We start from the raw sequence: 25,397 nt of genomic DNA, 5'->3' as shown, positions 1-25,397 counted from the left end.
ATTATCAGCTCGACCCGGGCTAGAAAAATTCTGGATCATTGTTACTCTAACTTCCGCGACGCATACAAAGCCCTCCCTCGCCCTCCTTTCGGCAAATCTGACCACGGCTCCATTTTGTTGATCCCAGCCTATAGACTGAAACTAAAACAGGGAACGTCCGTGCTCAGGTCTGTTCAACGCTGGTCCGACCAATCCGATTCCACGCTTCAAGATTGCTTCGATCATGTGGACTGGGATATGTTCCCGGATTGCGTTGAACAACAACATTAATGTATACGCTGATTCGTTGCACCCACCCACAATTGTCGCCGTTGTACCCACAGCGACAATTAAAACCTTCCCCAACCAGAAACCATGTATTAATGCTGCTTTAGCTACACTGCTTTATATCAGGGCAAGGCGACCAGAAACATGACTGAATACAAGCAGTGTAGCTATTCCCTGCGCAAGGCAATCAAACAAGTTAAGCGTCAGTATAGAGACAAAGTTGAGTCGCAATTCAACGGCTCAGACATGAGAGGTATGTGGCAGGGTCTACAGTCAATCATGGACTACAAAAGGAAAACCAGCCGCGTCGCGGACCCGGATGTCTTGCTCCCAGACAAACTAAACAACTTCTTTGCTCATTTTGAGGACAATACAGTGACACTGACACGCTCCACTACCAAAACCTGAGGCCTCTCCTTCACCGCAGCCAATGTGAGTAAAACATTTAAAAGTGTTAACCCTCGCAAGGCTGCCGGCCCAGATGGCATCCCTAGCCGCGTCCTCAGCTGGCTGGTGTGTTTACAGACATATTCAATCAATCCCTATCCCAGTATGCTGTTCCCACATGCTTCAAGAGGGCTACCATTGTTCCTGTTCCCAAGAAAGCTAAGGTAACTGAGCTAAACGACTATCGCCCCGAAGCACTCACTTCCGTCATCATGAAGTGCTTTGAGAGACTAGTCAAGGATCATATCACTTCCTCCCTACCTGATACCCTAGACCCACTCCAATTTGCTTACCGCCCCAATAGGTCCACAAACGACGCAATCGCAATCACACTGCACACTGCCCTAACCCATCTAGACAAGAGGAATACCTATGTAAGAATGCTGTTAATCGACTACAGCTCAGCATTTAACACCAAAGTACCCTCCAAACTCGTCATTAAGCTCGAGAGCCTGGGTCTCGACCCTGCCCTGTGCAACTGGGTCCTGGACTTTCTGACGGGCCGCCCCCCAGGTGGTGAGGGTAGGAAACCATCTCCACCCGCTGATCCGCAACACTGGGGCCCCACAAGGGTGCGTTCTCAGCCCTCTCCTGTACACCCTGTTCACCCATGACTGCGTGGCCATGCATGCCTCCAACTCAATCATCAAGTTCGCAGACGACACTAAAGTGGTAGGCTTGATTACCAACAACAACGAGACGGCCTACAGGGAGGAGGTGAGGGCCCTAGTAGTGTGCTGTCAGGAAAATATCCTCACACTCAACGTCAACAAAACAAAACAAAGGAGATTATCGTGGACTTCAGGAAACAGCAGAGGGAGCACCACCCTATCCACATTGACAGGACAGTGGTGGAGAAGGTGGAAAGTTTTAAGTTCCTCGTCGTACACATCACGGACAAACTGAAATGGTCCACTCACACTGACATCGTGGTGAAGAAGGCGCAACAGCACCTCTTCAACCTCAGGAGGCTGAAGAAATTTGGCATGTCACCAAAAACACTCACAAACTTTTACAGATGCACAATCGAGAGCATCCTGACGGGCTGTATCACAGCCTGTTACGGCAACTGCTCCGCCCACAACCGTAAGGATCTTCAGAGGGTAGTGAGGTCTGCACGATGCATCACCGGGTGCAAACTACCTGCCCTCCAGGACACCTACACCATCCGATGTCACAGGAAGGCCATAAAGATCATCAAGGACAACAACCACCCGAGCCACTGCCTGTTCACCCCGCTATCATCCAGAAGGCGAGGTCAGTACAGGTGCATCAAAGTTGGGAACGAGAGACTGAAAAACAGCTTCTATCTCAAGGCCATCAGACTGTTAAACAGCCATCATTAACATTGAGTGGCTGCTGCCAACATACTGACTCAAATCTGTAGCCACTTTAATAATTAAAATTGGATGTAATAAATGTATCACTAGTCACTTCAAACAATGCCACTTTATATAATGTTTACATACCCGACATTACTCATCTCGTATTTATATACATTACTCTATACCAAATCCAAATCAAATCAAATCCAATTTATTTATATAGCCCTTCGTACATCAGCTGATATCACAAAGTGCTGTACAGAAACCTAAAACCCCAAACAGCAAGCAATGCAGGTGTAGAAGCACGGTGGCGAGGAAAAACTCCCTAGAAAGGTCAAAACCTAGGAAGAAACCTAGAGAGGAACCAGGCTATGAGGGGTGGCCAGTCCTCTTCTGGCTGTGCCAGGTGGAGATTATAACAGAACATGGCCAAGATGTTCAAATGTTCATAAATGACCAGCATGGTCAATTAATAATAATCACAGGCAGAACAGTTGAAACTGGAGCAGCAGCACGGCCAGGTGACCTGGGGACCCAACTCTGTCACTGTCACTAGCCAGCTACTGATGGACGGTTGCCTTACGTACATAGTCATTGAACACTGGTCACTTTAATAATGATTACTTACCATTTACATATTACATATCTACTGCTGTACAACATTTTTAACATTTAATAATGTTTCATTATTGTGTGCTTGTTGGACATTTACTGCATTGATTGATAGGAACATACGCATTTTTCTGCACCCGCCATACCATCTACTAAACTGTGTAATACATTTTTACTTTATTTGATAGGACTCTTAATAATAGCGATGATTCAACTTGACAGTTAGCCCAGTTGATTAGAGTACTTTGGCATCATTTGCAGGCCGAACAAAGAGCCTGAACACTGAGCTGATGAACAAGAGAACACCTCTTTTTCCCATCCTACTATCTACTGCATCTTGCCCATGCCGTTCGGCCATCGCTCATCCATATATTCATATGTACATATTCTTATTCATTCCTTTACACTTGTGTGTATAAGGTAGTTGTTGTGAAATTGTTAGATTACTTGATAGTTATTACTGCATGGTCGGAATTAGAAGCACAAGCATTTCACTACACTCGCATTAACATCTGCTAACCATGTGTATGTGACCAATAAAATGTGATTTTATTTTATTTGGAACTCAAATGGCAGTTGGAAGGCTGTTGGTCTCTGATCCCAGGTACCATCTCCTGCCTTTGTGCACTTGACAAAGGAACTTAACCCCCCATTATTAGCTCCATCCGGGGGGACTACACCGTGGCTGACCCGGTGCCTCTCAATGTTTGTATGGGTTTTTGGGATAGCCAGAATACCAATTTCTGTTCTAAAAAATATACATCAAAGTATCTATTCTATATATTCTTTCCTGATTCTTATTGATTGCCTGTGTTTTATTGCAGGGGAGGAGTGGTGTGAAGGGAGAGTGTGGACCCAGGGGAAGTGATGTGAGTACACAGAGCCAGCTGAATGTTGTTTATCATCATTACTTTGTGCATTCGTATGTATGTGCTTATGAGTATAGGTGTCTCTGTGGATTCACTGGGGCTGCTCTTCTTTCCACTAAAGTCTTAGTAGTCTACACTCTTAGAAAAATGGGTTCCAAAAGGGTTCTTTGCAGAGGGATGGTTTGACCAAGAACCATTTTCATCTGAAGAACTATTTTTGGAAGACGGGGGTTCTTTGTAAGACAAAGGGTTCTGCCTATAACTTTTTTCATCCTAAGAACCGTTTTTGGAAGAAAGGGTTCTTTGATGATTCTTTGGAAGGCAGGAATGATTCTTTGGAAAGCTTTTTTAATCTTTCTTTTAAAAAGTGCCTTGAGCAATAGTGATTACCTCAGTGTTTAAACGTTAACTCTCTAGAGCAGTGGCTTCCAAACTGATGATGCAAAAATACAATTTAAAGGAACTCAGTCCGGCTTTCAATTTACTCTTGAAAGTTATAATGGTAGAATGCACAAGGTGCCATTTCGAAATTGGGTAGTGCATCATCAGTTTTCTCTCTTGTAATGTCAGTCATTGCATATCTTAGAGAGCTGTTAATAACATGTCAGAAATGTCCAGATCAACTAGATCAATGTTATTTTGCCCATAGATTTTGTTTTAGTGTTTAAGTCACTCAAATATCGCATGAATACACATTAGACATGGCAAAATGTATGGAATTGCAAGAAAATAAGCTTTAAACCTGCAACATTTTATCTCCACCAACAAGAGGGGTGTGAACAGTTTGTGTCATGAACAGTGCTTGTGCCCATAGAAATAGACGGGAGGCATGGAATGTTCCCCTGTGCTGGAAGGGGGGCATGAGTGAAAAAGTTTGGGAACCCCTGCTCTAGAGTTTAAAAAGATAGGTGAGACAATGTTTCAACTGTACCTACAGTATATGAGAATATTTGTACCCAGCAAACCGTCCAGTGTTACCAGTGTAGGTATTTCAGTGTAACAAAAGGCTAAATTAACACTCAGTGGTGTAAAAAGAACCCCCTGTGCTGGTGAACCAGAGGTGAGTGTGATTGTGTCATTTTGACTCTCTGTAGAGTGAAACACTCAAAACCATGCTCATCATGATCATATTTCCCAGAATGCTCTATAGGAAGAATATATTTTGTATTGTTTGTTTCAATATCTATGTTTTTAGCATGTACATTGACTGATTGATCTGATGCTACACAAAGATAAATAACATAAATGTTTCTAGTTGTTAGAGAATCTGTAAGTGGCTACGTAGATAGTTGTTCCAGTTTGCATGGTTCCAATTTGCGTGCCAGCATAATGTGACTTGAAGGCCTGATATGACCTGTAAACCAGGTGTTTTCTAAAACCAATCAATCAAATGTATTTATAAAGCCCTTCTTACATCAGCTGATGTCACAAAGTGCTGTACAGAAACCCAGCCTAAAACCCAAAACAGCAAGTAATGCAGGTGTAGAAGCATGGTGACTAGGAAAAACCACTGTGTTATGGTATAACTAGGCCGTCAAAGAAAGGCCTTATGATATATGTAATGTTTTGTCATAAAGAGTTTAATTTTAAAGAGTTTAATTTTAAAGGGTTCTGGAAAGAAACCTTCAAAAATTAAACTAGGACTGTTCATGGACGGTTCAAAGAGGGTTCTTCATAGAGGGTTCTAGGTAGTTCTATGAATAAGTACGTAGAGGGTTATAGGTAGAACCCTCTGCAAAGGGTTCTACCTAGCACCATAAAGGGTTCCCCTATGGAGACAAACCGAAGAAGAGCCATATATGGCAGAGCTGCCGTAAAACGTGTGGCGAGACAGCATTTCCCCCAGTACTTTTCAATTTGGTATGGACCCGTCACTCCACTATCAAAGCAGCAGCACAGACCGAGTCAGTAACGTCACAGCACATTTTTGCGTTCCAGTTCAACTTTTACCTTCTCTGTCTACAACTGAAACCATTAAAGACTATACGCAGAAAAGTTGTGGTCTTTGTATTTGAGCAATATGATTGCTCATTCATACTATGCTCCCACGAGTAAGTTTCTTGAGCACTCAAGCAGTACAGAAGTTGATAGCTACTTTCACACAGCACACGCAAGCTGTCCTGAGTAAAAAGAAGCGCCCATCAATCCCCACTGGGCACACACTGGTTGAATCAACGTTGTGTCCACGTCGTTGCAATGAAATTACATTGAACCAACGTGGAATAGGAACGAGATGTCACAATCCATGCCAAGCAAACATGCAGATGTTTATTTCAAATACATTTTAGTTGCAACAAGTTCGATCGGGTTTAAATCAGGAGACCTACATAGAGACGTAGAGATGAAAAACATTTTTTAAATATTCTTTAGGCCTACCATAAGCGACATGCGTCTCACTAGTGTTGAGTAATGTGCTGTTAAAAGTGTTGTAGGTATTTTATTTATTTATTTTCATTTAACCTTTATTTTACTACATAAAGGTCTACTTACCCTGCTGGTGTCTTGACCCAGTTTATGCCCTCATTTGCAATACAAACCATAACAAATTACAGTGGGAATAAATGGAAGGGGGAACAAGTTAGGAACTTCTCTGTTGGCCATGGAGGCCTTTTAAAAACATGTTTTCAAACACTTTTTCACAAGGTCTATTAGCAGGACAATAGACACGATGTGGTCCCAAAAACAGCTCTCTGACATAGGGTCCAGCATATCTCTTGATGATGTCATTGAATATCTCGCCAGCTTTGATTACATGCCTGGGCCTGCAGTACGCAAAGTTCTTTGTTTGTCAGACATCATCATTGGGTTGAAAACTACAGAACAGTACAAAACAAGAGAACACACATGGTTCATTTTCTTGATTTTCTTTTTATAATAATAATTCTATAGATATATACAGTTGAAGTCAGAAATTTACATACACTTAGGTTGGGGTCATTAGAACTCGTTTTTCAACCACTCCATAAATTTCTTGTTTAACAAACTATAGTTTTGGCAAGTCGGTTAGGACATCTACTTTGTGCATGACACAAGTAATTTTTCCAACAATTGTTTACAGACAGATTATTTCACTTATAATTCACTGTATCACAATTTCAGTGGGTCAGTAGTTTACATACACTAAGTTGACTGTGCCTTTAAACAGCTTGGAAAATTCCAGAAAATTATGTCATGGCTTTAGAAGCTAATTGACATAATTGACATAATTTGAGTCAGTTGGAGGTGTACCTGTGGATGTATTTCAAGGCCTACCTTGTAGAACTCCACAAGTCTGGTTCATCCTTGGGAGCAATTTACAAACGCCTGAAGGTACCACGTTCATCTGTACAAACAATAGTACGCAAGTTGAAACACAGGCAGCCGTCATACCGCTCAGGAAGAAGACGCATTCTGTCTCATAGAGATGAATGCCCTTTGATGCGAAAAGTGCAAATCAATTCCAGAACAATGGCAAAGGACCTTTTGAAAATGCTGGAGGAAACAGGTTCAAAAGTATCGATATCCACAGTAAAATGAGTCATATATTGATATAACCTGAAAGTCAGCTCAGCAAGGAAGAGTCCACTGCTCCAAAACCGCCATAAAACATCCAGTCTACGGTTTGCAACTGCACATGGGGACAAAGACTGTACTTTGGAGAAATGTTTGGCCATAATGACCTTCATTATGTTCGGAGGAAAAAGGGGGAGGCTTGCAAGCTGAAGAACACCATCCCAACCATGAAGCACGGTGGTGGCAGCATCATGTTGTGGGAGTGCTTTGCTGCAAGAGGGACAGCTGCACTTCACAAAATAGATGGCATCATGAGGGACTAACATTATGTGGATATATTGAAGCAACATCTCAAGACATCAGTCAGGAAGTTAAATCTTGGTCGCAAATGGGTCTTCCAAATTAACAATAACCCCAAGCATACTTCCAAAGTTGTGGCAAAATGGCTTAAGGAAAACAAAGTCAAGGTATTGAAGTGGCCATCACAATGCCCTAACCTCAATCCTATAGAAATCTTGTGGGCAGAACTGAAAAAGCGTGTGCGAGCAAGGAGGCCTACAAACCTGAACAGGCTGAACAGTGCTACCAAATACCAATTGATTGTATGTAAACTTCTGTCCCACTGAGAATGTGATAAAAGAAATCAAATTTGAAATAAATAATTCTCTCTACTATTATTCTGACATTTCACATTCTTAAAATAGTGGTGGTCCTAACTGACCTAAGACAGGGAATTCTTACTAGGATTAAATGTCAGTGATTGTGAAAAACTGAGTTTAAATGTATTTGGCTAAGGTGTATGTAAACTTCCGACTTCAACTGTATATAAAGTCGGAAGTTTACATACACCTTAGCCAAATACATTTAAACTCAGTTTTTCGCAAATCCTAACATTTAATCCTTGTAAAAATTCTCAATTGGTTTGAGGTCGGGTGATTGTGGAGGCGAGGTCAACTGATGCAGCACTCCATTACTCTCCTTCTTGGTCAAATACACAGCCTGGAGGTGTTTTGGGTCATTTTCCTGTTGAAGAACAAATTATAGTCCCACGAAGTGCAAACCGAATGGGATGGTGTATCACTGCAGAATGCGTTGGTAGCCGTGCTGGTTGAGTGTGCCTTGAATTCTAAATAAATTACAGACAGTGTCACCAGCAAAGCTCCCCCATACCATCACACCTCCTCCTCCTTGCTTCAAGGTGGGAAACACACATTTTCTTATTGGTGTCCTTTTGGGGTGTTTTCTTTGCAGCATTTTGACCATGAAGACCTTATTCACCCAGTCTCCTCTGAAAAGTTGATGTTGAGATGTGTCTGTTACTTTAACTCTGTGAAGCATTCATTTGGGCTGCAATTTCTGAGGCTTGTAACTCTGATTGGCACACCTGTTAATTGAAATGCAACCTCATGAAGCTGTTTGAGAGAATGCCTAGAGTGTGCAAAGCTGTCATCAAGGCAAAGGTTGGCTGCTTTGAAGAATCTCAAAGTAGCCAACCAGATGACCTGGTATCCACAATCACCTGACCTCAACCCAATTGAGTTGGTTTGGGATGTTGGACCGTAGAGGTAAGGACAAGTAGCCAACAAGTGCTCAGCATATGTGGAAACTCCTTCAAAACTGTTGGAAAAGTATTCCAGGTTAAGCTGGTTGAGAGAATACCAAGTGTGTAAAGCTGTCATCAAAACAAAGGGTGGCTACTTTGAAGAATCTCAAATGTAAAATATATTTTGATTTGTTTAACACTTTTTTGGTTACTAAAAGTCCTCTCACTGTCAACTGCTTTTATTTTCAGCAAAATTAACATGTGTAAATATTTGTATGAACATACAATTCACAAGTTCCACAGACATGTGACTAACAGAAATAGAATAATGTGTCCCTGAACAAAGAGGGGTTCAAAATCAAAAGTAACAGTCAGTATGTAGTGTAGCCACCAGCTGCATGAAGTACTGCAGTGCATCTCCTCCTCATGGACTTTTCCAGATTTGCCAGTTCTTGCAGTGAGATGTTACCCCACTCGTCCACCAAGGCACCTGCAAGTTCCCGGACATTTCTGGGGTGAATGGCCCTAGCCCTCACTCTCCGATCCAACAGATCCCAGGCGTGCTCAATGGGATTGAGATCCGGGCTCTTCGCTGGCCATGGCAGAACACTGACAGTCCTGTCTTGCAGGAAATCACGCACAGAACAAGCACTATGGCTGGTGGTATTGTCATGCTTGAGAGTCATGTCAAGATGAGCCTGCAGGAAGGGTGCCACATGAGGGAGGAGGATGTCTTCCCTGTAACTTGCAGCGTTGAGATTGCCTGCAATGACAACAAGCTCAGTCCGATGAGGCTGTGACACACCCCCCAAGACTATGATGGACCCTCCACCTCCAAATCGATCCCACCCCAGAGTACAGGCCTCGGTGTAATGCTCATTCCTTCGACAATAAACACAAATCCAAGCATCACCCATGGTGAGACAAAACCACGACTCGTCAGGGAAGATAATTTTTTGCCAATCCTGTCTGGTCCAGCGACGGTGGGTTTGTGCCCATAGGCGACTTTGTTGCCGGTGATGTCTGGTGAGGACCTATCTTACATCAGGCCTACAAGCCCTCAGGGTTGTTGTCCTGTTGGAAGGTGAACCTTTGCCCCAGTCTGAGGTCCTGAGTGCTCTGTAGCCGGTTTTCATCAAGGATCTTGCTGTACTTTGCTCCATTCATCTTTCCCTCGATCCTGACTAGTCTCCTGTCCCTGCCGCTGAAAAACATCCCTGCAGCATGATACAGCAATCACCATGCTTCACCGTAGGGATGGTGCCATGTTTTGTCCAGACGTGAAACTTGGCATTCAGGCCAAAGAGTCCAATCTTGCTTTCATCAGACCAGAGAATCATTGTCTGAGAGTCCTTCAGGTGCCTATTGACAAACTCCAAGTGGGCTGTTATGTGCCTTTTACTGACAGGTGTGTGCCTTTCCAAATCATGTCCAATCAATTGAATTTACCAAAGGTGGACTCCAATCAAATTAAACAAACAACTCAAGGATAATCAATGGAAACATGATGCACGTTTTACATAAAATGTCCCGCAATTCTACACATTCTTCCATGTCATATGTGTGTTTATATGATACCAGGGGTGAAAGCAGAGTAAAAAAAAAAAGGTTTGTGGTGCCACCTCAGCTTTATGGTTCTAATTAGCACCTTTTTTTCTAAGAGTGTAGCCATACCCTCATACACACAGCTCTCGCGTTTCTTCATTAATTTCTTCATTCAATACAAATTATGTTAATTGTAGATTGTGATCATTGAGTAGTATATGATGTCTGTTGGTCACACCATTGGACTAGGTGAATCTCATGTAGTGTTAAACACAAATAGGTTGCCTTACCCTGTACCATAATGTCTAATTGTGTGTTAGTAATCTGTGAGTGATTGATTTTTCAGGGATTCGACTCGTTGACAGGGATAAAAGGAGAAAAGGGAATCATCGGATTTCCTGGAGTCAGGGTAAGAGATGCTATTGAGATGCTAATGACTTGATTCTCCTCTTTGAGTATGCCCCTGAGGGATGTTATGGTTTTGGGATAAGAGTTTTTCCTCACCTTGTGACCTGACCTGGAAAAACTCTTGAGCCTAGACAACCTTTACCCAAGGTCTGGAGTTTTTCCTGATCAGGTTACATTTTGGTAATTTAGCAGAAGCTTTTATCCAAAGCATCTTACAGTAGTGAGTGCATACATTTTCATACTGGCACCCCATGGGAATCAAACCCACAAACCTTGGCATTGCAAGCACCATGCTCTACCAACTGAGCCACATGGAACATTGTCAGGAAAAACCTCAAGTCATAGTCAATATTGCAGAGTAATAGTGAAGAATGGGGTAAGTTGAGCCAATTTTTACATTCAGCATCACTCTGTCAAGGGAAATACGCGGAGTAAACCAAACAAAACCCCCCCTTTTGTCCTCAGAACAGCCTCAACTTGTCAGGGCATGGACTCTAAAAGGTGTCAAAAGCGTTCCACAGGGATGATGGCCCATGTTGACTCCAGTGTGTCAAGTTGGCTTGATGTCCTTGAGGGCGGTGGACCATTCTTGATACACACAGGAAACTGTTGAGCGTGAAAGGCACTTAAATAATTTGTCTTGTCCATTCAGTCTCTGAATGGCACACATACACAATCCATGTCTCAATTAGCTCAAGGCGTAAAAATCCTTCTTTAACCTGTCTCCTCCCCTTCATATACACTGATTGAAGTGGATTTAAGAAGTGACATCAATAAAGGATCATAGCATTCACCTGGATTCACCTGGTCAGGCATGGAAAGAGCAGGTGTTTTGAATGTTTTGTGTAGTCAGTGTATAGTATTCTCTCTATCAAAGATATCTACATATATTTCAGGATGTTGTTTAACACTGGAAATAATCTAAATTCATGTAATCACTACAGTTTTGAAAACATAGCTTGTCCAAAAAAAAGTGGTCTCTTGGCACACTTAACCAGGGCATGGGGGGGTTGAGTCACGGGACAGAGTAAGTGAAGCCGCCTACAACGTTTTCTGAATGAAATATTACCACTACCTTTTTAAGATCATGTCTATCTTTATTTCTCGCACACACTTCAACACAATCACTATAACTTTTTTGTCCTTTAATAATTTAAGCCTCTTTTAACACCTAACAAACACTTGGTACTTTAAAAAAAAACACATTAAACATAGGCCAGGCCTTGTTGTTATCTCATACCAGAGTGATAATGCCTTGCAGTACGCCTGGGAAGAAAACATTTACATTTGCTCAACTTGCCATTGGCTCAACTATTGGTTCAACTTTTGTCAGGCAGTGTAGCCTAGTGGTTAGAGCATTGGACTAGTAACCGAAAGGTTGCAAGTTCAAATCGTTGAGCTGACAAGGTACAAAATCTGTCGTTCTGCCCCTGAACAGGCAGTTAACCCACTGTTCCTAGGCCGTCATTGAAAATAAGAATTTGTTCTTAACTGACTTGCCGAGTAAAATAAAGGTAAAAAAAAAAACTTACCGCAAGGATTTGGACTGTTTTAGCCACAGCCACAAGAAATCACTTTCATGCTATGTTTAGGACCTCATATTTAAGCTTATAGAGACCTCCTATTGACGTATAGAACAATCCTAAAATTATCCAGCTGGTTTATATACGAGCATCATGAAACCTCTAACACAAAAAATCATTTGACTTGGTGAAAATATTTCTTGGGGACCTAACTTGCTTACCACTTTCACAGAGTCCATGGAATGGTGACTTTTTATATCTGGTCAAATTATATATTTTCTTGTATAGTTTCCTAGAAGCAATGGTGGCTCAACTTACCGCTATGGCTCAACTTACCCCCCCTCCCCCTCATAGATCATTCATTAGTTTCATATTACATTAGATTTGGAATATATATTTCACCCAAGGAATCTTTAGTTTTCCATTCAAACTACTGTATGGTGATGTTTTAAGCTGAGAGTGTATTGGAAAAGGACCCTAATGCCTAACCTGTACTTTCCCTATCGGACGTGGTCACTCTTATGGGTTTCCTCTCACTTCTAAGAAGCTTTTACTTTATGCAGAGCTTTCCTGCCCTGCTCCTACTTCTTTGCATTTCAGGGCCACATGTTTTGAAACAAAATGCTTGCAGGGGATCACCATCTTGTGGTGCATACACAACATCACAGGCCTACACTCAAAAAGACCGCCTTACTCAAGCTACTCATCTCTTTACCGTAACACATAGGCAGTGGTGGAAAAAATATCCAATTGTCATACTTGAGTAAAAGTAAAGACACGTTTAATAGAAAGTGAAAGTCACCCAGTAAAGTACTACTTGAATAAAAGTCTAGTTTTAAATTTATATTATCAATATTAAATGCTAAAATATACTTAAGTATCAAAAGTAAATGTTATTTTCCTGTCCATCTTCCAGTCCTTTTGGGTGTCAGGGAAAATGTATGGAGGTAAAAAGTATATATTTTCATTAGGAATGTAGTGGAGTAAAAGTAAAGTGCAGATACCCCCCCAAAAACGAGTTAAGTAGTACTTCAAAGTATTTTTACTGAGTTACTTTACAGCACTGCACGTATAGTGGATAACAATAGTATGTTATTGTGTTATTAGGGTCTTCCTGGATATCCTGGCTTCCCTGGGCCACCTGGTGTAAAGGTATGCAGCAGTTTCGTCACCATATTAAATGCAACTGTGTGTGTGTGTTGATTGTGCTCTAATTACCATGATTTCTCATATGTTCAGGGGATCCTCGGGAGCCCTGGCCTACCTGGTCTGATAGGAACGGAGGGACCCAAGGTTAGCCGGTCTCACTGTAGAAAACAGCGCTCTCTGTACGGTGTCGGCATAGTTTTGAATCTGGCCTACTGCCCTTTGGCACAACCTCTCTCTACGTTTCCCCACTGTCATTCTCTCTCTTTATCTGTTCAATAAAGTCAGAAAATACTTGAAAATATATTTCAGAAAGCAACGCTTAACTCTTAACTATTCCCCATCCAATCTCACTGAGATCACCCATTTGATTTTCATTAATGTGGTGTTATTTAGTATCTTATGTGACGTGACGTTAATGTGATATCTTTGTAAATGTCTCCAAGGGGATCCAAGGAGATCTTGGTCCCAAAGGACTGACAGAGTTCAGGCAGGTTAATTATACAGGTAAGTGCTTTGTTTTCAACATATACAGTCCTCTGGACACCATTGACCCTTTAGTGACATCGTAGTAGATTAATACTCTCACTAACCCATGGATGTTACTGTGTCTTAGCTTTACATTAAACTCCGAGAATGTGTTTTCTCAAGCATGGGACCTGACATAGTGATATGAGTGATCTAAAAACAAATGTTCTCACACAAACGTGGATTTTCCAAGGCAAAAAATAAAAACCACATAGCACATGGTCATCTAAGAACCTACGTTATGTAAAAAAAAAAAATGCACTGCATGCTGGCATGGTCAATAGCCCGTTTACCATTCTCCTCTTCCATTTAGTTGCTCCCTCTCTCCATCGGTTCAGTTCCACTCCAAGAATGGTGACAAACATGATAATGGCATTTTATTTATCTCATTGACTACATTGGAAATTAGTTTTGTATAGTGCTTTCATGTGGTATCCTCTGGGCTTTGTACTGTTTAAATGTAGTACAATGTTTTAACCCTCCAAAATAAATAGGCAATCTAGTCAAATTACATTTCCGGGTAGAAGCTGGTGAAAGACATGATTTCTGTAACACTCCCCGGATCTCTACTGAGACTCACTCGTAAGGAAACTGACGGGAAAGACTGATTGACTAAACGATAAAGGAGAATGGGACTTTGTGGGCATATTGTGTGTGTGTCCTGGCATGATGTCATCATTGTTTTTCCCCCTGGCATGACATCATCATCGTGTGTCTTGTGGGTCGGGTGTGTGTTACATGACCGCCGTACAGCTTGTAGAGGTGAGCACATTGTCTGTTAAGAAATTCACTGTATCACTAAAACACCTTGATAAAACTGATTTTCATAAAACAACTGTGATAAGACTTTATAAAGATATGTCACTCTCGTCAGTTGGTCTTTATGGATGTGTCGTTCTTAGAAATAAATCAAATACCTGTGCAGGTTGTAACATCCATTCACACTGTCCCAGATATCAAATCAACTGATCATGTTTTTCATGCACTTAGAAAAAAGGTTCCAGTTAGTACCAAAAACTGTTTTTTCATTTAATTCTCATTGTTCCTGTAGGGTAACTCTTTTTGAGGCCTTGGAGAACCTGTTTATAATGGTTCTATGTAGAACCATCATGAGAGGGGTTTAAGTAGCACCAGTGTTCTGAGTAGGAACCCTTTTGGTGCTACTTAGAACCCATACATTAAAAAAGGGTTATTTGATTTGTCCCTGTAAGGGAACCATGTCTGGTGCTTTGCAGAACCTTCTCATGAAGAACTTTCTACACTGGATTCCAGGTAGAACCAATAGCAGGTTATATCTAGAACCACACTAGAACTCCATGGTTTGATTACTATTTACATTTAGTAGTATGGCTCATCCATAATGAAACTTGAAGAAAACATTTGAGAAAATGTTTCTAGACATTTCTCCCACTGGTTGTATCAAAGTGAGATATGCCTCCAAGACATGTGATTCAGCATTATAATCTTTAAATAATGGACTATGGAGGTCTGGTGTCTAGTGTCTTTATATACATGCTGACACTCCTCACTTAAGGATCTAGAACAATCAACCAAAAGTAACCCATGCACATAAACTCAGAGGAAGTTACCTGCACTGTATCTGTGAGTTGTTGGCTAGAGGGCATGTGTAAGACCAGAATAGGCACATTTGCTATTTAACGCAACAGTTTTTGTGTCAAAACTATCAGTAGAGTTGAAAGTGCGACAGAAACACATTGAACTTCAAATTTGTATTTGGTACATGAAAACGTAAGGAAAAAAGTAGATCACGCAATGATTTTATCTGCAACAAGTCAGTTTGATGGAAACACACAGCTGGTTGGAAAATGTGCATATTCTTTATGCAGATTTGAGAATATTTGCTGTCTATTGCCAATTGGTTGGAAACCTATATAGCTAGTGAAGAGTTACAACTATAACCCATTTAATGCAGTAATTGTGACTCCCATGGTAACCTGTTGTTTCAGGGATGCCAGGGGAGTCGGGGCTGCCTGGAAGACCAGGACCACCTGGAGATGTTGGGGAGATGGGGATGCACGGCCGCCAAGGACTGCCTGGGGTATCAATACCTGGTCAGTGACCCAAAAGTCCCCTGGCCAGTACTAATACCCCCCATCTCAAAATACAGTTCAGCCCCAGTGTGAGCGTGCTTGTTTATATACATGTGCGTGTGTGTCTAATAAGGTCTTTGTACTGTAACTCTACCTTACCATGCCATGCTGCCTCTCATCAGGTACCAATGGTGAGCCTGGCCCAATAGGGATGACTGGCACCAAGGGGGTTAAAGGAGAACCAGGGATGCACTACCAGAATGGGCCTACACCCGGAGAGCCTGGTAAACCGGGCACAGCAGGCCTCCGTGGTCTGAAAGGAGAGCGCGGCTCCCCAGGTTTGTAACCTCAAGTGCATTTTGTCCCCATCTCCTGCACTTCTCTCATAGAACATGGCCTGTCTTCTACTAATCTCTTGATATTCGATGCATTCATTGTCATAGCATCTGAATGTGGATTTAAACACTCAACACCTACTGTAGACTCGGTTCTGGCTTGTGAATGTGGAACTTGTGTTGGTACTGTAGATAATGTTATTAAGTTCTTTACAGATTGTATTGCAATGTTGTTGTGTGTACACTCTTAGAAGTAAAGGAGCCTGTGGGGTGGAAAGGGTCTTTGAGGAACCTGTCTGTAATGGTTGAAGCAGGAACCTTTTTGTAATGGGAGGGGTTCGATTTTGAACCTTTAAAACATATATTGCAGACGTGGCAACCTATCGGAAGATTGGAGGCATTGCTTATTGGAGGCATGGCTTTCACGTAGTTATTTTTGGCCACCCCATTGAATTAATGTCATAGAGTACCACAGTATGAGTCATAATACCCATAAAAACCTAGCGGTCAAACAGGGAAATGGTTCCAATCAATTTTCTGCCATTAATTTTTCCCATAGGGGATTTTAGAAACACTTAAAATAAGGTCTGTGTTTTGTGTAGGTTTACCCAAACATGATGTTTTGATAACCATGTAAATCTCTCAGACAAGGTGACTTTTATCAATATATTCGCCTGTATTTAACCCCAACCAATGAAATGCTAATTAGTTGTTAATGTGACTATCAGAAAGAACTACAAATGCCATGAGGATCTAGACGAGACTGCCAAATAGAGGCAAAGGTAAGAATCTCTGGATTAACTATCTATTGCTAGCTAAATATAGTAATGAATAAATTAGCTACATTCCTTAAATGTACCTGTTAGCAAAGGTGCCAGCTAGAGATGTTGTGCAGGAGCTTGCAGGGATTTGTAGTCTTGCTTCGTCTACTTTGATGCTAATTAGCATTTTTGAATCTGAGAGTAAATTATGCCGAATATATTGATAAAAGTCACCTTGTCCGGGAAAGATTTACATGGTTATCAAAATGTCACGCCAGGGTAAACATACACAAACACAGCCCTTATTTTAAGTTTTTCTAATATCCCCCATAGAAAAAAATGCATGGTGGAAAAATGGTTAAAACCATTTCCCTGTTTAACCGCTAGGTTTTATGAGTATTATGACACCTCCACTGTGGGTCTCTATTCCTGTTCCATGTTAAGTTTGTACACTGCAAATTAAAATTTTCTTGAATATTTAGGCATATTACAAATTCTAATATAATATTCATATTATTAACATTACTGATGAGTAATAAAGTGGTAACTATTCCAACTATAGGATTTGCATATGCTCTTGAGGAACTCCTACACCTCAGTATGCCTCATTGAAGATACAAACCTGTCACTGTTCAACCAATACAACAGAACAGATTAACAGGAATGACATTTACTCCCACGGGTGGCGTTAAAAGTGACATCTGAAAGCCATGCCCCTACTAAAGCCATGCCTGTAGTCCACGGTTATTCTAGGAACCCTTTGCTACATTGAAACATTAAAGGTTCCTCCAAGAACCCCTCAACTAACCAAAGGTGCAAATATACCAATGGTTCCTTGAGGACCTCCAGGGGTTCCTTGAGGATCTCCAGGATTCCTCGAGTCACCACTAATTCTATGAGTGTAGTTTGCTTCCATTTTTCAGCATCTTGTCAGCTAATATTCCACTTGTGTTTGTTTTGCTAAGCCTATGTCTGATCTGCATGCCTTTGTGTCTCCTGCAATGATGTCATCATTGTGTCCCACCCTGGATGATGTCATCATTCTGTGTGTGCCCCTCGTATGACATCATCGTGTGTCTTGTGATGTGTGTTGGGTGGGCGCCACATAGGTTGTGGAGGTGAGCACTCCTGTTTCACTGGTTTGAATTAATTCTCAAGATATTCTCAAGATAAACACCATCATTTAGACATGCACTTTATTAGATCCTGGAATTCCTTTGAAGGGAGTCTGCATTGTAGTAGCAGTCATTTTTACAGTACCCAAATGATTTCATTCGACCATAGGATAAAAACATACTTTATGAATAGTGCACTGTGGATTCTATTGAATTGATCTCTCAAAATATTTGTGTACGTCTTTACTCAGCCTTTGGGATATTCGATTAAGGTGTGTAATCATGGTTGTGCTGCAGGTACGTACTGCACCCCTGGTTCACCAGGAGAGCCAGGATCAGATGGAGATCAAGGTCCTCCTGGATCTGCAGGGTTCCCTGGTAGCAAAGGTGAGTTGTTATGTAACATGGATTTATTCATGTGGAATTATTAGAACATGTGTCTAGGGCTGTTGCGGTGACTGTATTACCGCCACACCGGCAGTCATGAGTCATGACCGTGGTAAAATTCCACATGCCATGTGATCTCCTTTCATGCACTCTGGACATGCTTTGGTAGTACCCAACGTGCTAACTACCATCAGGTTCTAATGGTCTGGTACTCAGGGCTCTATTGTCCACTGACATCAATGTAAATACAATAACAAATTACGTCAAACCCTTATCATCAAAACAGTGTTTTGCTTTTAAAACTCATTGTGACGATCAATTTGAAGAAAGAAATTCAACAGCAGGTTGAAACTGAGTGTAAAAGACGGTTGCTGTGGATGTTGTTTTCACAATAACACAATGAAATGGACAGCGCTTTCTAAGGTGATGATTCATTCAAAACACCCATAAGCATATTAGAGCTTATGCATGTGCATAGGCTTATGAGCCCAAGTCCCAAAAAACCTGGAATAAAATTTATGATTGTGCCGTTATACAATATATAGCCAATACATATTGCGAATGGCAGAATAACAAAACTGATTTACGATGTATTGGTTTCATAATCCAAAATTAAATACATTTGAGTTATCGCCTTCGAGTGTGGACTGTATTATTATGCATACTGGATGGACTGGTTACCTTATGCTATGCTCCAAAATGTCTATACACGAGTCTGGGAGACAACGTATAGCCCTAGGCCAGGGTTTCCCAAACTCGGTCCTCTGGGCACCAAGGGATGCACAATTTGTTTTTTGCCATAGCAATACACAGCCGATTCAAATAATCAACTAATCATCAAGTTTGATCATCGGAATGCACCCCTTAGGGTCCCGAGGACCGAGTTTGGGAAACGCTGCCCTAGGCAATGCTGTTGGTTCGTTGAAATGTGCGGATGGCTTACAGTTTGCCTACACTTAGTGAATTTGTATTTGATTTTGAATAGCCTTGTAATAGAGAATGTTTTATATTTTCATAATTCATTGGGTGACGCATTATCGTCAGCTATACAGAATGCCTCACCACCATGTGTTTCCATTTCCTCCTCTCTTTCCTTTATTCATTTCTCGAGTGTGCAGAGGGGCTGTCAACAGTTTAATGAAATATGTTTTGTTTGCCGAAAACATGTTACTATCGATGTTCCCAAACAGATTTCACTTGGTTTGTCAAATGAAGCACTGGGTAGCTGCAACAGGGTTGGAGAACCCATGACATAGAGAGTTTGGGCAGAATATCACCTGTCTGGGCAGCACCCCATATATGTTTTGATTTTAGGACATTCCAAGATTTGTGTCATTCACAACTAAAGTTACCATATAACTCTAAATCAAATGTTTCAAATTATCACTTTTGCGTTCAACATAGCCACTTCATATGTGCACTTGCTCTGAAATGGTAAAAATATACTGAAAAAAATATAAACGCAAAATGTAAAGTGTTGGTCCCATGTTTCATGAACTGAAATTAAAGATCCCAGAAATGTTCTATACGATACAAAAATAATTTATCCTTTGCCAAGATTATCCATCCACCTGACAGGCGTGGCATATCAAGAAGCTGATTAAACAGCATAATCATTACACAGGTGCACCTAGTGCTGGGGACAATACTAAGGCCACTCTAAAATATGCAGTTTTGTCACACGACACAATGTGGGAGTGTGAAAGTTTTGAGGACGCATGCAATTGGCATGCTGACTGCAGGAATGTCCACCAAAGCTTTTCTCAGAGAATTGAATGTTAATTTCTCTACTATAAGCCACCTCAAAAGTCGTTTTAGAGAATTTGGCAGTACGTCCAACTGGCCCCACATCCGATGACCACGTGTAACCAGCCCAGCACCTCTGCATCTGGTTTCTTCACCTGCAGGATCGTCTGAGACCAGCCATCTGGACAGCTGATGAAACTGTGGGTTTGCACAACCAAATAATGTATGCGTAAACTGTCAGAAACCGTCTCAGGGAAGCTCATCTGCGTGCTCGTCATCCTCACCTTGACCTGACTACAGTTTGCTATTGTAACCAAGTTCAATGGGCAAATATTCACATTCAATGGCCACTGGCATGCTGGAGAAGTGTGCTCTCCACGGATGAATCCTGGTTTTAACAATACCGAGTGTGTATGGTGTCATGTGGGCTAGCAATTTGCTGATGTCAATGTTGTCAACAGAGTGACCCATGATGGCGGTTATGGTATGGGCAGGCACAAGCTATGGACAACAAACACAATTGCATTTTATCGATGGCAATTTGAATGCACAGAGTGTGATGAGATCCTGAGGCCCATTGTCGTGCCATTCATCCGCCGCCATCGCCTCGTGTTTCAGCATGATAATGCACAGCCCCATGTTGCAAGGATCTGTACGCAATTCCTGGAATCTGAAAATGTTCCTGTTCTTCCATGGCCTGCATACTCACCAGACATGTCACCCATTGAGCATGTTTGGGATGCTCTGGATTGACGTGTATGACAGCGTGTTCCAGTTCCCGCCAATATCCATCAACTTCGCACAGCAAATTAAATAAAAAATCTAATCAAATTATATTTGTCACATGCGCCAAATACAACAGGTGTAGTAGACCTTACAGTGGAATGTTTACTTACAAGCCCTTAATAACCTCTCTGGGATATGTGGGACACTAGCGTACCACCTGGCCAAAAGCCAGGGAAAATGCAGTGCGCCAAATTCAAATAAATTACTATAAAAATCAAACTTTCATTAAATCACACATGTAAGATAGCAAATTAAAGCTACACTTGTTGTGAATCCAGCCAACATGTCAAATTTCAAAAAGGCTTTTTGGCGAAAGCAAACGATGCTATTATCTGAGGATAGCACCTCCGTCAACAAAGAGAGAGACCATATTTCAACCCTGCAGGCGCTACACAAAACGCAGAAATAAATATATAATTAATGCCTTACCTTTGAATAGCTTCTTTTGTTGGCACTCCAATATGTCCCATAAACATCACAAATGGTCCTGTTGTTCGATTAATTCCGTGGATATATATCCAAAAAATACATTTATTTGGCACGTTTGATCCAGAAAAACACAGGTTCCAACTTGCTCAATGTGACTACAAAATATCTCAAAAGTTACCTGTAAACTTTGCCAAAACATTTCAAACTACTTTTGTAATACAACTTTAGGTATTTTTTTACGTAAGTAATCGATAAAATTGAAGACGGGATGATCTGTGTTCAATACAGGAAGAAAACAAACTGAGGCATGCTTTCTGATCATGCTCCTCTATCTAACAGTACACTTCAAGTGACCCTCGTTCAAGATGGCCGTACTTCTTCATTACACAAAGCAATAACCTCATGTAACGTACTGGGTATAGTGGGTGAGAAGTCAGGTGCAGGAAGCAGAGAGTTCAGGGTAGTGCTATATTTAATGCACAAAACGGCGAACATAAACCACCCCCACGAAAACACAGGGCGCACAACAAAACAAATGCCCCAAACATGGGGACTGAAACTGTCCAGCAAAACCCACGAAATAGGAAACATGTAACCCACAGACGTGCACACAAGTTACACAAAACAATCCTGCACAAAGAGCAGGCAGGTCTACTGATAAATAAAGCCCAACTAATCAGCCTAAAACACAAACAGGTGAAACCAATAAACAGAAAGGGGAAAAAGGATCCGTGGCAGCTAGTATGCCGGTGACAACGACCGCCGAGCGCCACCCGAACAGGAAGGGGAGCCACCCTCGGTAGGAGTCGTGACACCTCAACCAATTTCTAAAGACTGTTGACATCCAGTGGAAGCAATAGGAACTGCAAGAAGGTCCCTTAGAAATCTGGATTCCCAACGAAAATCCATTGAAAAGAGAGTGACCTAAAAAAAAACGTCTGAATGGCTTGTCCTTGGGATTTCACCTGCTAAATAAGTTCTGTTATACTCACAGACATGATTCAAACCGTTTTAGAAACTTAAGAGTGTTTTCTAAAACTAATATACTAATATATAAATCAAAATCCTAATACTAATATATAAACTTCAGACTGTTTTCTTTCCAAATCCAAATACAAATAATATGCATATCTTATCTTCTGGGGATGAGTAGCAGGCAGTTGAATTTGGGCATGCATTTCATCCGGACGTGAAAATACTGCTCCCTGTCACCAAGAAGTTAACCAACAATGCAGTTTTAATAAAAATAAATAAAAATAACAAATAATTAAGAGCAGCAGTAGAATAGCAGTAGGGAGGCTATATACAGGGGGTACCGGTACATAGTCAATTTGCGGGTGCACAATGTTAGTCGAGGTAATTGAGGCCATATGTACATGTAGGTAGAGTTAAAGTGACTATGCATTGATAAAGTTAAAGTGACTATGCATTAAACAGAGAGTAGCAGCAGTGCAAAAGAGGAGGGGGGACAATGCAAATAGTCTGGGTAGCCATTTGATTAGCTGTTCAGGAGTCTTATGGCTAGAAGGTAGAAGGTAGAAGCTGTTAAGAAGATCTAGACTTGGCGCTCCAGTACTGCTTGCTGTGTGTTAGTAGAGAGAACTTGGGTGGCTGGAGTTTTTGACCATCTTTAGGGCCTTCCTCTGACACTGCCTGGTATAGAGGTCCTGGAGGGCAGGAAGCTTAGCTCCAGTTACGTACTGGGCCGTACACACTACCCTATGTAGAGCCTTGGGGTCGGAGGCCGAGCAGTTGCCATACCAGGCAGTGATGCAACCAGGATGCTCTCTTTGGTGCAGCTGTAGAACGTTTTGAGGATCTGAGGACCCATGCCAAGTCTTTTCAATCCCCTGGGGAGGAAAGGCTTTGCTGTGCCCTCTTCATGACTGTCTTGGTGTGTTTGCACCATGATAGTTTAGTTTGTTGGTGATGTGCACACCAAGAAACTTGAAGCCCTCAACCTGCTCCACTACAGCCCCGTTAATGAGAATGGGGGTGTGTTCGGTCCTCTTTTTCCTTAAACTGTCTCAACGTTGTCTGTGATCAGGCCTACCACTGTGGTGTCGTCTGCAAACTTAATGATGGTGTTGAAGTCGTGCCTGGCCATGCAGTCATGGGTGAACATGGAGTAAAGGAAGGGACTGAGCACGCACCCCTGAGAGGCCCCCGTGTTAAGGATCAGCGTGGCATATGTGTTGTTACCTACCCTTACCACCTAGGGACGGTCATCAGCAAGTCCAGGATCCAGGGTGGTGTTTAGTCCCAGGGTCCTTAGCTTAGTGATGAGCTTTGAGGGCACTATGGTGTTAAACACTGAGCTGTAGTCAATGAATAGCATTCTCATGTTGGTGTTCCTTTTTTCCAGGTGGGAAAGGGCAGTGTGGAGTGCAATAGGGATTGCATCATCTGTGAATCTGTTGGGGTGGCATGTAAATCGGAGTGGGTCTAGGGTTTCTGGGATAATAGTGGTCGGCAGTCATTTAGGCAGGTTTTTTTAACCTTTATTTAACTAGGCAAGTGAGTAAAGAACAAATTCTTATTTACAATGACAGCCTAGGAACAGTGGGTTAACTGCCTGGTTCAGGGGTAGAATAACAGATTTTTACCTTGTCAGCGATTCGATCTAGCAACCTTTTGATTACTGTCCCAATGCGCTAACCACTATGCTACATGCTGCCCCTAAGGCCTTGGTGTTCTTGGGCACAGGCACTATGGTGGTCTGCTTGAAACATGTTGATATTACAGACTCAGTCAGGGACAGGTTGAAAATGTCCGTGAAGACACTTGCCAGTTGGTCAGCTCTTGCTTGGAGAACACATCCTTGTAAATGTCTGGCCCTGCGGCTTTGTGAATGTTGACCTGTTTAAAGGTCTTACTTACATTTCTTATAAGGGTCCTGGTTAGAGTACCGCTCCTTGAAATCGGCAACTCTACCCTTTAGCTCAGTGCGGATGTTGCCTGTAATCCACGGCTTCCGGTTGGGGTATGTAGGTACGGTCACTGTGGGGACGACATCATCAATGCATTTATTGATGAAGCCAGTGACTGATGTGGTGTACTCCTCAATGGCATCGGAAGAATCCCGGAACATATTTCAGTCTGTGCTAGCAAAACAGTAATGTAGGTTAGTATCTGTGTCATCTCACCATTTCTTTATTGACCAAGTCACTGGTGCTTCCTGCTTTAGTTTTGCTTGTAAGAGGGAATCAGGAGGATAGAGTTATGGTCAGCTTTACCAAATGGAGGGTGAGTGAGAGCTATGTACGTGCCTCTGTCTGTGCAGTAAAGGTGCTCTAGAGTTTTTTAAGAGTGGGACAACATTCTGCTGGCCACAATCAACCGCCTGATCAACTCAATGCGAAGGAGATGTGTCGCGCTGAATGAAGTAAATGGTGATCACAGCAGATACTGACGACTGGTTTTCTGATCCACGCACCTTGTTTTTTTTAAAGGTATCTGTGACCAACAGATACAAATCTGTATTGCTAGTCATGTGAAATCCATAGATTAAGATTTTAATTAATGCATTTCATTTGACTTATTACCTTATATGAACTATAACTCAGTAAAATCTTTGAAATTGTTGCTTTGATGAGTTTATATATTTGTTCCGTGTATTCAGTGTAAAAATTTCTTGCTATAAAATCATATAAAATAAAATAATGGCACAGGACTTCATGTCAGCTAAATAAATAAGACTAGATAACATACAGTAGACCAACTCCTATTCTGTTCCTTTGAAATACATTTTTTTAACATCATAATGTTCCTTTAGACCTGACTAAAATAAATAAGTGGCTTTAATAGGTGACATCAATAAGGGATCATAGATTTCAGCTGGATTAACCTGGTCAGTCTATGGCATTGAAAGAGCAGGTGTTCCTAATGTTTGTACACTCAGTGTGTAGGCTGCTATTGTACACTGCTATCCTGTACCTTTCTCATACAGGTGTAGGATCTTAATTCAAGCCAGTTTGCTACAGCAGGAAAACAATACACAACAATTTTGCATGTCCTGCTAAGCAGAAATATTCTTATCCACAAATAAAACGTATCAAATTAAGATCCTGCATCTGTATTCT

The 25,397-nt window shown here is 41.6% G+C and overlaps 1 protein-coding gene across 3 annotated transcripts in view; it reads left to right on the top strand.

Annotated features, from left to right (window-relative positions):
• The window catches only part of col4a4 (collagen, type IV, alpha 4), a 150,963-nt gene that overhangs the window by 64,013 nt on the left and 61,553 nt on the right, over positions 1-25,397 (top strand). For 2 of the 3 annotated variants that reach the window (XM_064984108.1, XM_064984107.1), the window contains exons 14-22: positions 3,476-3,520; positions 10,447-10,509; positions 13,139-13,183; positions 13,271-13,324; positions 13,624-13,684; positions 14,459-14,467; positions 15,673-15,777; positions 15,939-16,094; positions 18,265-18,354. In XM_064984108.1, coding sequence (XP_064840180.1) covers positions 3,476-3,520; positions 10,447-10,509; positions 13,139-13,183; positions 13,271-13,324; positions 13,624-13,684; positions 14,459-14,467; positions 15,673-15,777; positions 15,939-16,094; positions 18,265-18,354 — 628 coding nt within the window. The remainder of the gene's footprint in view (positions 1-3,475; positions 3,521-10,446; positions 10,510-13,138; positions 13,184-13,270; positions 13,325-13,623; positions 13,685-14,458; positions 14,468-15,672; positions 15,778-15,938; positions 16,095-18,264; positions 18,355-25,397) is intronic. The other variant, XM_064984109.1, reaches the window with a different exon arrangement.

This window comes from Oncorhynchus masou, chromosome 13 (assembly GCF_036934945.1).
Source record: "Oncorhynchus masou masou isolate Uvic2021 chromosome 13, UVic_Omas_1.1, whole genome shotgun sequence".
Taxonomy (NCBI): domain Eukaryota; kingdom Metazoa; phylum Chordata; class Actinopteri; order Salmoniformes; family Salmonidae; genus Oncorhynchus; species Oncorhynchus masou.
The sequence above is the reverse complement of the archived record's forward strand: the minus strand, read 5'-3'. Positions and strand labels throughout refer to the sequence as shown.